General features: G+C 42.2%; 1 protein-coding gene across 1 annotated transcript in view; it reads left to right on the top strand.

The window, feature by feature from the left end:
- The window catches only part of LOC144824687 (E3 ubiquitin-protein ligase TRIM56-like), an 81,173-nt gene extending 72,596 nt beyond the window's left edge, over positions 1–8,577 (top strand). Inside the window, exon 2 of the mRNA XM_078683718.1 lies at positions 5,044–8,577. Coding sequence (XP_078539844.1) covers positions 5,061–7,070 — 2,010 coding nt within the window. The 5' untranslated portion in view covers positions 5,044–5,060 and the 3' untranslated portion in view covers positions 7,071–8,577. The remainder of the gene's footprint in view (positions 1–5,043) is intronic.
- The last annotated feature ends 4,173 nt before the right edge of the window (positions 8,578–12,750 follow it).

Here is a 12,750-nt window from a genome sequence, read left to right as displayed (position 1 = left end):
AGAAGGCCAGGCGACCGGAATCCAGATTCAATCCCACAGACCTACATTCCACAGGCTCGCTCCCGCGCTTAATGCATGTACCATCCACGATAGATACACAAACCCGTACAGCATACACTTTGGATGTTTGTGCTAGGATTTGGGTGAGGGCATGGAGGCATAACTTTACATGTCTGGGTGAGTAGATCTCCACTCTAGTGACACAGATGAAAACGTCCAGTGAAAAATATGTATAAACAAAACAGGGTACACTGCGACCAGCTCTCTATGTGCTAAGCCCATGACCGGAAAAAGCCCACTGTCAGTGAATGAGGGCACGCTTGGTGCACCCCTGTAGGACAAGACTGGGACCTTACCCAGAGGCAGGCCTAGACCTTTCCACAAATGCTAGATTAGGATGATGCCAGGGCCAGATTTTTTTTTTTTAAAGGATACCAGATAATGCCCTTGGAGCAGATGAAGATGTATATACACCATGCAGGGGAACTTCAACCTTTGTTATTTAGAAACATTTACAAGTGGTGCAAAAATATAATTGAGTTTGGGTCTGAAAAATGGCAAATCTATTGGCCCCCATGGAAATGTCTGACAGTGGCATCAATTTGATGCTTTATTTCGATTTTTAGGTTGGAGAGATTCCATATTTTGGTGTTCTATAGTTCTTACTGATGGACTTTATGTGCAGGAAGTATACCAGTGGCAAACAATGAAAATGTCACATGCGGGTTTCAGTGTACATTTACGCCAGCCGACATCAATGACTGTAAATGGATGGCTTAAAAAGCTAGCCAGACTGCCTACAGCCAAAAAGCCCTGCAGCAGCACGTCAAAAGAATTCATTTGACATTCAGGAAAACATACCTATAAATATTAGCTAAGTGGAGTCCCACCTCCCAAATTAATAATCCACAATTGCACAATAAGATTTTTCTATTTCATCTTGTGATTTCACATTTTAGTGGTTAATAGTTTGGGCAGACAGCAAGTGGCACTTTTTACTCCAGCGTATATTGCTTGAGGGCGGTCATTGGCATCCCCAATTATGAGCTGTACTCGGGGCACAAGTCCGCAAAAAAGAAGTGGGGAGACTCTGACATCAGACTCATTGCGTCCCCTCGCTCTCCCCTTAGATGCAATTGCATCAGAGAAGCCAGCGGGTGAGCAGCGTTCTGAATGTGCTCCGATCTCGCCCCAGGGAGGCCAAAGAGTGAATGTGTGGCTCCATTTGCTCCAGTTATCGAGCTCCCGGTAGGTAAAATAGGTGGGGGGACGCCGTCCACCCGCGTGGTACCCCGACTCGAGCCCTGGCTGTACTATGCGGCGGTGCTGCTACAGTGGCCAATGCGATGGGCATGTATGGCCACTGGCTGTAAGAGGGTGACATCCGCAGTATATTTAAGGGGACGTGCATATATAAAAGTGGCTCTCGGACTCCAGAGCTTGCCCGCCACATGGGAGACATCATATTAAGGTAGCACGTCATTGCTGCCATAGATAATGTATGGTAAGGGCCCCATCTTCCATACTCCCCGCAGATCCCCATGTGTCAGTTGCCGGTACTGCATGAGGCGATCCAAAGTTATGACCAGACTCCTTAAATAGAGCCGGAGATTGACCAACTGAGGAACCTTTTCCTAGAAGGTGTTCACATGTCCTTGCAGGAAATTGTGGACACTTATGGCATTGAACCGGGCCTTTTTTGTCTTATCATGCTGTAAAGCAAGCAATCAATACAACATGGGGTCTAGGAAGAGGGTGCCTACCCAGTCACTGGAACTGCATGCAATTGTGTCACATGGAAGCACACAGAAGATCCTTATGGCCCTCTACATTGCACTGAGCTCGTCCCACTGTGGGACGACCAACTGGGCAACAGCCAGATGGATGACGGACCTTCCAATGCCACTCACCGCCTATAGTCCTGGGCGCTCTAGCATGTCAAGGAGGTTTCACATAATCCACGCATCCGCTACAAACAATTTAATTATTTGCATCAGGCATACCTAACACGGCAGTGCATCAAAGGCATGTTTCCCACGGCACCCCATGAATGTCCCAGATGCAGAACACTTGGGGTGGGTTTCTACCATATGTTCTGGGTGTGCCCGGTGGTGCAGTGGGCCTGGGGGAGGTTACGGGACTCACTGCCGGGTCTGGTGGCTCAGTGTACTTATGCGTCCACTGCAGGAGCCTGTGTTCGACCACATGGTCACAGGTTCAAATCCCAGCGGAGAGGCACATACTGCTCTGGTGTTTTGTGCATCCTGGAAGAAAAATTTCACAGGCGTTATTTTCCCTTTTTCGTTGCCAGAGCAGTATGTGCCTCACAGCAAGAAGTAGCTGGATTCATCGTAAAACGTAAATGAGATAGAAGACACGAAGCATATGCCCTACAGAGATCCTGTCAGAATCCGTCTATGCAGTTAAACAAACAAATATATATCGAGATGTGCCCCTATGATAAGTCAAGGCTCCAAGCATATGGAGTCAGTGGCCTGACAGAAGATACAGAATATTTGAATGCCCCGCTTTTGCTCGCACAAACACGGTTGGAGCAGTCTCTAAGTTCTTTAGCAGATCCCCCATTCTTTTCACCCGTTACAAAAAAATTATATGCAAACTTAAATGTCCTGATGAAGATGGAGACCAATGATATTTTCATTGAAACTTACGTCGGCCAGAGAGTGTGACACCCCAGACTTCAGCACAGCAGTCAAGAGTGGATGCTGCCACCCGGTTTTCTAACCATCTGTGCATGCAGTGTTGGTCTGGGGCGTAGTATGGTAGTGAGTATGCTAGTGATAAGGTTGTGTGTCATTTGAATGAGGTATGAGTGCAGGAAATTGTTGTTTTTTCTCTTCTCTATTTAAACTGTATAGCAACAGCTTTTATATTCTGAATACAGATGTAAAATTGAATTGTGATTGTTGCAAGAAATGAAATGTTGCTAATGTCAATTTTCAAATGTTGATGAAAATGTTCTTAAAAAGAAAAATATAATAAAATATTAAATAACTGTAATCAAAGTTGGTGGTTGGAGAGTAATGTTCTAGAATGCCCCATTTTTTAGCTTGAGTCAGCCACCATCAAAGAAATAGAGTTTGTGTGGGAGATTGCTTTTGCAATTATAATTCTTTGACGCTTTCCCCCTCCTCCTAAACCTAGTTAGTAGGGGGTTGCCTTTTTCATATTCCATCTTGTTTCACCTTTGTGTAAAAAAAAATACACAATTTCCTAAATGTCGAAATAGTACACTGTCTCACTTCTAAGGAGGGATGCAATGAATTCCTCTCCCAAGGGACCGAAACTTATCTGTCGCTCACACTGATGATTATTCTGTGCAAGCCCTCAGAGCACGATAGTAAATTCTGATTCAGAGTCAGCATTCTGGCTCAACCATCTCTGTACATCCAGTCCAGAATAGAAAAACCTCTTATGATGACTGTGTTTAAATCAAAACAAGCTGGATGAAGCTCCTCGTTTAGCGATAAAATGGACTTCCATATTAGGATTTAATGTGACAACTCAGAATATTACAACCGCTTTAGTAAACATTAATAAAGTGACTCATTCATCTAGTCTAATGCTTCAATCGTACAGAACAATATCTCACTTATACTATACACCACTGAGAATTTCCAAATGGGCACAAAACAATCTGAGCAGTGACCGTACTAAATGCCCTAAGTGTGGGCTGGTGGCTGCAGATATTGTACATATGATCTATTCATGTCCGGTATTAACAGGGTATTGGTCGGTAATAGAAAACATTTTATATGAACAAAAAGTGTTTAGTTCTGCATTATCAGCAGCCTCAATTTTCCTTGCTATATATCCATCTAGCACTACCAACACAGATTTGTTAAATATACTTCTGACCAGTGCTAGATTGGTTATTGCGAGAGCTTGGATCTCCCCGAACCCTCCTCATACAATGGAATGGTGGGCGTTAGTTTATGAGATCTATACTATGAAGGGCTCAATTGCAAGGAACCGGGGAAAAAAAGCAACCGGGAAGTTTGTTAAAATTTGGGGCACCTTTTTAGAATAGTACATGACTACAGAAGACACTAATAGTAGTAGGCCTCAGGGAATATATCTGTGTTTTTCCATTTTGTCATTATTGATACAGGACTATACATCATTTATCCATTTGCTTTTTGTTCTGTCTTATGGCTACATTTGAAGGATGTGTAATGCAAAGAGTCTGGCGTTACTTTATTTGTATTTTGATCTGTACCGTTATTTTATATTATATGTTTTGTTAAAAATGTATTTGTTGATCACCTTGACCTGCTTGTCAATAAAGAATTAAAAAAAAGAAATAGTACACTGTCTCACTTCTAAGGAGGGATGCAATGAATTCCTCTCCCAAGGGACCGAAACGTATCTGTCGCTCACACTGATGATTATTCTGTGCAAGCCCTCAGAGCACGATAGTAAATTCTGATTCAGAGTCAGCATTCTGGCTCAACCATCTCTGTACATCCAGTCCAGAATAGAAAAACCTCTTATGATGACTGTGACTGGATTTTATGTTGTCTAGACTAGAGTGTAAATATCAACCATGAACCCCGATACTGTTTTTATATGATTTTGTAAATAACACCACACGTTTGAGCACTGCAGCAGTCTTTGCTATATCACTTATTGTACTGCTCCTTTTGTTGATTTAATGAACAAAAATGTATATATATATATATATATATATATGTGTAGATAAGCAGAGGCTGAAAATATTTAGTGCATATTAATTCAGGAAAGTAAGATACATGAATGTTACAATCGAATACCAGAGATTGTTCTAATGATGCTGAAGTGAGTCCTATGTCTCCGTTTTTCTGATGTCATGAGTAGCCTGTTCCTATTGGGTTGAACGATTGTCCTTCTTCAAATATTCTTCTTGAAATGGGTAGTTCCTGAAAGCCTGGCTAGCCAAAGAATGCATTAATTATTCTGTACCCAGTAACATTTTTACTTGCAGTATTTCATTGTGATTCAGTGTGAGCGATTTGACTCAACCTATCTCTGTTGTACTTCCAGACCAGATCCCAGTGGCCATGGCCCAGAAAACCACCCAACTCTCAGAAGTGCTTCGAGAGGATTACCTCAGCTGCAAAATTTGCTATGAGCTTTACCGGACCCCCAAGCTCCTGCCATGCCTACACACTTACTGTGAACAATGCCTAGAGCAGTTAGTCATAAAAGGATCCCTGGATTGCCCTGAATGCAGGATCAAGGTGCCAGTTAAAGATGGGGTGAAGAACCTGAAGAGCAACTTTTTTATCAATAGCCTCTTGGAGCTCTTGCAGCCCAAGCAAACTAAGGACTTGGTTTGCAGTGTGTGCGCCACTGCCAAGAAGCACCTTACAGCCGTTTCCCGCTGCCTGGACTGCCATGATTTCTTGTGCCAGTCATGTTCCCTCGGCCATGGCTGCACCCGTGCCACCGTTAGCCACAGGGTGGTGGACCTGGAAGAGTTCTTGAATGGGCAGCATGACTCAGAAGTCAGATCCCGTCAGGAGATGTTCTGCTTGAACCACTCACAAGAGCCTTTGCGTTTTTTCTGTGACACCTGCAATGCACCCATTTGCAGAGACTGCCGGCTGCTGGGCCACTTCCAGCATCATGTGATATCCATGGCAGATGCCATTAAAAAGAAAAAACCCGAGGTGAACCAGCTAATTGAGGGATTGGAGAGCAACATCAGCAAGATTATCCATTGGAAAGAGGAGGTGACTGAATCCCTAGGAATCCTTTCAAGAACAACAGAGACCATCAAGGCGAGCATAATCAGCTACATAGATGAGGCCACTTCCCATCTACAAAGCCAAAAAGAAGCAGCTTTCAAGGAGCTGGATAACATAATTGAGCAGGAAGCGGCTCCATTTCTTGTAGTGAAAGGTGAGCTCGATAGACAGTTGGACAGGGCTGTCAGCAGCCGGGAGTTCTCCCAGAAGATGATGGATTTTGGAAGTGACTCAGAAATCATGTCCCTTGAGAAAGTGATGCGGGAGAGGATTCAAGAGCTTCAGTCCTTTACTCCACAAAAGCAAAAACTCAGAATCCCAAATTTCGTCCTAAATAAGAAGGAACTCCTTCCCCAAATTAAACTCTTCAAATTAGAAATATCCACGAATGACTCTGAAACCCAACCAAATTCTATAGCTCCTACTTCAACGGGCTCCCTTCCGGTAGGAAAGGCTTCCACTGCCCCAACTTTTCAGACGTATCAAGCCTCAGGAACCCAGCATAAAAAGACTCCACCTGAAGACAATGTGATCCTACAGCTACTCTGCTCCTTTGACGTGGAGCAGGATGATGATGATTATAAGCCAAAGATCACAGGCATTGCTGCCTTCCCCGGTGCTGGGGGCATCTTGCTGGCAGATCAAGATAATGATGAAATTAAACGTTTTTCTATGAATGGTGACCTCCGCCGAACCATCACACTAGATGACAGTGACCTGTCACCTTGTAGCATCGCTGTATGTGGTAACACACTGGCCTGCTCAGCCAATAATTTCCTTTTTTTCATGACATTAGGTGGGAGTTTCCTTCACAAATTAAAGTTACGGAGCAACCAGGATGACCCTCAATATGCAATAGCCTCATACAGTTCACAGTACATAGCAGTCAGCGAGGGAACCCTTTGCTCTGTCTCCCTTTATAACACGAAGGGTGAGTGCCTCGAACGAATCAAGCCTCGTGGATACCAGGGTGTAAAGTTCCTTTTCATTGCTATCAACCAAAATGAAGAGTTTATTGTCTGTGATGTCGCTAAACAGGAAATTGTGATCTTTAATCGGTGTGGTGACATCATTCACATTATAAACTCATCTAATTCCCCTTTCACTCGGCCTTTCAGCCTCTGCCTGAACAGTAACAATGATATTTTTGTGGTAGATGATGGTAGAGTGATCCAATTTTCAGAAAATGGAAAGGATGGTAAGGTGGTGCTGAGCACAGCACCAGGAGAAAGCAGACCTCGAATGATTGTTATAGACAGTGGTGGGCGCCTTGTCTTGGTTGCCAAGGACAATAATGTCAGGTATTATGAGTGTATTTAGAAGTGTGTGGTGTTCATGCTGTGACACAGTTCTTTGGCCCACCAGAAAACATAACCTTCTCTGTCACTTTTGTCTACATCCATATTTTCTCCTCTCCCCCAAAATATTAAACTTTCTCCTTCCAAGAAAATATTTTAAAACAGGGCATTGCTGAAAGAAAGTATAGTTTAGCTCCAATTATGAAAGAGCTATTCTCTTATCCATTGACTTATGGAGATATCCTACTTTACTTGAGAGCCTCGGTCATGTGTGGATCCTGGATCCAGGTGCTTAAAAGGCCAATGGTACCCATTTTCTTCTTTTTTAATGGATGATGAAAAATACTGAGGGTCCAGTCATTTACTCTTAGGCTTGTAGGACTTGGCTTGACTTTCCTCTCCCCTGCCCTTTTACTGTAGCACAGAGGTTGATGAATAGTTTTGAACTTTATTTGTGGTAGTGGAGTAAATCGATAGCAAGAGCTCTGTTGCCTTCCCTGGTGCTTGCTGAATATGAGGTATAGACAGTGTTCGTGCAGATTAGAAGATGTTCTCCTGCCCCAGACACAAGAGTGGTGGACAGTAGTGTGGACAGAGGCAAAATAATATTGAGTTACAAAAATGTTGAGTTACAAAAACAGAATGTATTTGATTTAAATAGTCTATTGGAGAACAGTAATGGCAAGTTTCCTTAATGAAGCCTTGTTAACAAAGAGAATATTATTTCTACAAAGGTAAAAATAAAATATGGTATGTGTCCCTAATAAACCTGTAGGCACCAGGCAGTTATACATTGAAAAACCCAATCAGTTCTATATTTAGTGCTTACCATACGTAAGTGCCTGCAATCGCCTTGCATGTTTTTTAATTTCAGGCACCTTTAATCATTTTTGGAGCACAACAGAAATGCCTATGTACTAAGATGCCCTTCAGTGTGAGTCTGGACTCAGTGTAATGTTCTTTTTATGACCGGTTTTACCTATGTGTCCGCACCAGAAATTTGTTCTCTGTGCCATTGCACCTGTAAGTCTATAGTGTAAAGAGGTTATGATGGCTGCGGGCTCTGGGTTCTAGGATCTTGATCCCATTCTCTGTAAACGAGCATTTCAGTATAAATGGGCTGCAGGACGGGTCTGGGCTACTCCAGTGTGTATGTAAGTGCAAGTCTTACGAATAGGAGAGGATTTATTTGTATGAAACTATGTAATCCCCGAGTACTGAAGTAGAGGCCTGGGGTTGTTCTCTGTATTCAGTGCATATGGTATGTCTTAGTTTTGCAAATGGCAGAGAGATCTTTCAGGGATAATTCGGTAAACCAAGTGGCTAGTATGGAATGGGTCTCGTTGGTTGTTCCTTTGCCTGAGTTTAAAACAAATGAGTTTATGTTGCTGGAGATGTACTGTTTGGAAGCCAAGAGTCAGTATCTAAGACAACTGTCTAGATATCAGAGTTTTATGCACATATAAGATGTGGAAACACACTTAAAAAAAATCTATATTCAGCTAGGCCTAACCCTAGAAACAGAATCTATAATATACTGGAAGAGTATGGATTTGAATCGTTGAGAACATGTGAAGTTTCAAATTGCCCATGGAAGTACCATGGTTTTGTAAATACAGAGTTCCTTCGTATTCCCAAAAAATTTCTTTTAATGCCAGATGGCAACATTGGAGGACAAAGTGACGTGGGGTCTGGTGGTTTTTGAATACGAAGGAACTCTGTATTTACAAAACCATGGTACTTCCATGGGCAGTGCCTTTGCTCCGTCGGTGGCAGGACTTTATGTCAGTCAATTTGAAACTTCACATGTTCTCAACGATTCAAATCCATACTCTTCCAGTATATTATACTGGAAGAGGTATATAGATGATATTCTCCTAATATGGGACACCAAGAATGATCTCGAACTTTTTGTCAACTGGTTGAATAACTGTGACCCCTGGCTGAAATTTACACATACAGCAAACAATTTGAGTATTGACTTTCTAGATTTGACCATCTTTTCTGAAAACAACAGCCTTCAAAGCAAGACATACACTAAACCCACTGCAAAAAACAGTTTACTCTCTTATAAAAGGTTCCATCCTAAGCCCTTAAGAGACAATCTTCCATATAGTCAATTTCTGAGAATCAAAAGGAATTGTACGAAAAATGAAGATTACAAAGAGCAGGCGCTGGTATTAAGTAACAAATTGAGGGCACGCGATTATACCAAAACTACAATTCGCAAGTGTATGAAACGCGCAAACAATCAACCAAGATCGTGCCTCCTTCAGGTCCACTCAAAAGATCCTCCGGCAGATCTAGTCACATGTGTTACCACTTTCAGTCCTGTGACTTATGATATGCAAAAATTGGTCAATAAAAATTGGAACATTTTGACAACTGGCAAGTTTGAATGGCCAAAACCACGGTTTACCAACAGAAGAACAAAGAATCTACGAGACACCTTGGTACACACAAGACCTAAGAGAAAACAGCCAACCGATATACCAAGAGACATCTCATTGGCTCCAGTGACAGGCCATTACCCATGTGGCAACTGTGTTTCATGCAGTTACACAACTCCCTCTAAACAATTACAACTGTCAGAAAATTTCACTTGGACCCAAAAACACCATACAAATTGCAACTCCACCTATGTAATTTATATGGTCAGGTGCCCGTGCAACAAAATTTATATCGGGATGACTTGCCGAAAAGTGAAAATTCGCATTGGCGAACACAGGAGCAACATCAGACTCAAGAAAATAACCACCAAACTCTGTGCTCATTACCTTGAGTCAGGACATACATTTGACAAAATACACTGGACTGTCATCGAGATGCTCACCGAAAAAACCCACATTTCTGAAAAAAAGCTGTACGAAAAGGAGCAGAGATGGGTAAATCGTTTGAGAACCCATATTGGGGGGCTTAATGACAATCCACCATGGCACCAGTTTGCATAACTTGGGGAAACTTCACTGAGACATATTAGCCAGTTAGACACATATAAGTTCATATGTTCATTTTTCTCCTTGAGTACATAACATTAAGATACTCTATCGACATATGAGCCAAGTATACACATACAGAGTTTCTTTTATAGTATAGCGTCACTTCGCCTAGTAAAGAGCATATTGCTATTTTAAAACACTCGTTCCCCTTTAACACAACACTCTGTGACGTGTACCCTGATTCCACGGGTTTGCAAGCACGATATTGTTATTTCCCCTTTAAAAGACGCACTGCGACGTCCACCCAGCGTCCAGGGGCAGAGTCAGCACAAGCGGCGGCAGTCTCGTTCCTCGCGGGTAATGGCGGCAGCAATACGTGTGTTTGTCCATTCTCTCCTTCCACTAAATTGAGGTAAGGCGAGTGATCCCACTGTATTCCTTTTTCCCCTTTATAGCTCTGTGGTAACAGAATACCGGTATCCCCTGACGGAGCCTCTCGTAATCTTACATGAGGTAAGAACACTGCCCGTCAATAATACCCGCCGATATCTACATGTTTTTAACAGACTATACAGCGAGTACGACCTAAAAGGTTTAGCCCCGCTTGGGGCATTGGACTAACAATTCCTCCGAGTGATACTAGGTAGTCACTGTACTGTCTATACCATACTTGGCCAAAGTGATTAAGGTTCTACGCTATATATGTAAAGAGATGCGCTCTGTCCATTGTAACTATTGAGATAGGATTTCCTTCGATACTCGCTCGCCACAAAACAACTTGCGAGCGATATTCATATAACACAACTGCTGAGCAGAGTACTATACTATGTCACTACGCCCACACTTTATAAGACTAATCGTTCTATCAGCTACTCAGTCCTCCGCCTCCCTGCCTTCTAAATCCACCACAGTAAAAGTTTTACACAAAATCATAATAATTTCTAGAGACAAAAGTTTGCTCTGGTGCCTCCGTAAATTCATACATTAGTATATGTACTGTATATCTCTATTTTGTGTTTCTCTTTTGCAGGTCATAAGAGAATGTTTGGCAACTGATTAAATTGAACCAGTAAGCCATCGCAGTAACTACACAAATGGTGTAAGTAACTACCTGTGTTTTGTTTGTTTTGTTTAGTCCTGACGAAAGCCCTACAGACTCCGTTGAGCCATAGGGGGCTGAAACATGTCGACACCTCTTTTAAAGATTACAATATTACACTTCTAGATCTAGTTACTCGATCTAGTAAAAGTACCTACCTTTTTTACATACTGTAGATCCTCACCACTATTAAAGTTTTTTTGGAGTGGATCTATTTTTAATAGAATTTATTTTTTTGCTGGGGATTCCACTTTTTTTGTTTTACCTCACTTACGGATCTCTGGATACTGCAAACCTAGACCAGAGGAGCCTCTGGATGAGGCAGGCACCTTACACTTTGTGGTATTCGATGATAACTGCCACAACTGCAATGTAGGGGCGGACGAAAATATACACCGCAAAAAATATCTTACACATTGCGTTTTTGAGAATACCACAAATTTTCTATCCAATGGTTTAGATTTGTTACAAGTGTCCATTTTTTGCGAAAATTCTTTTTTTGCCTAAAAACTCGGCGAAAATTTAGTTTTTTGCATTTGATAACTTTAATACGTACCCAGGGGAAGCAAATGGACACTCATTCCTCCTCCCTATTTTTTGATTGACTGAGTGGTAAGACACACACCAGAGCACAACAATTGTGGATATACCAATAAGCACACAGAGTTTTAGTGTGAAAATAAGCTTGCATGTCTAACAATACTGGGCAAGCCCAATCCCCATGTTTCACCTGATGCTCTGAACGGTAGGTTTGGTAATGACCCCAGAAAGTACCCAGAGATCTTGGGAGCCTGGGAGTACCAGAACATGCTGTTGGTAAGAGAAACGTCTGATGAGGTTCAAGTGTAGGAGGCACAAAACTGTTAAAGGAGCTTTTATCATAGGCAATTCCGGTAAGATGAAAGGAACACAAGGGGAAGGCAAGGAAATTGAAATAAAGGTGAAAGGAATGCAGATATGGTGAGGGAACCGAGTGTATGGAAACCAATCAGTTGCAAGGCAATTTATCCCCGTTGTACTGTTGCTAAAATTATCCTGGATGCAATCTAATTGGTCTTTCTTCTCTGACTGACCTGGATAACCCAGCCTCTCTATTGCAGCCCCAGCTGCCAGTGTCCGGTGTTCTACAGTCACCAGATCTCTGATCTTATTCTTTTCTTGGGTATCCATGTTATTATTATTTCATGCCTGGCCCCACCTCCCGACCCTTGTCGAGTCACTGCAGTTATCTTTTTGGGGTAAAAAAAAGAGCAGAGCAGTTGGCCTTTGTTCCAGAAAGGGTGATGGGGTGTGGGGGAGCTGTACGTTTCTGTGATGTGCTTAGTTTATTAGTTACTCAATTAATTGGAAGTCTGCGAAGGGTGGAAAGAAGGAAGTCAGAATGGCGTAGAGCATATGGATAGGTATATTCAAGTGATGAACCATGAATCCGACATAAAGATGTATCATTCCTATCCAACATATCACTGTTGGACACGATTTAGTCTTTTTAATTCTAAAGTAATTTCTGTCCGTGTCTAATTTACATTTGGGGTACCGCTTTGAAGAGTGTATGGTTTTCCATATGCATAAGAAAGTATATTTTAAAAGCCTTTCAAGTTCTCTCATGAAATCTTTACCAAAACACCCAGGCATGAAATGTATCACTCATGTAGCAGTTGTAC

The sequence above is a fragment of the Lissotriton helveticus genome, chromosome 3_1, assembly GCF_964261635.1.
Source record: "Lissotriton helveticus chromosome 3_1, aLisHel1.1, whole genome shotgun sequence".
NCBI lineage: Eukaryota > Metazoa > Chordata > Amphibia > Caudata > Salamandridae > Lissotriton > Lissotriton helveticus.
Note: the sequence above shows the minus strand (reverse complement) of the source record. Positions and strands in the feature narration are given on the sequence as shown.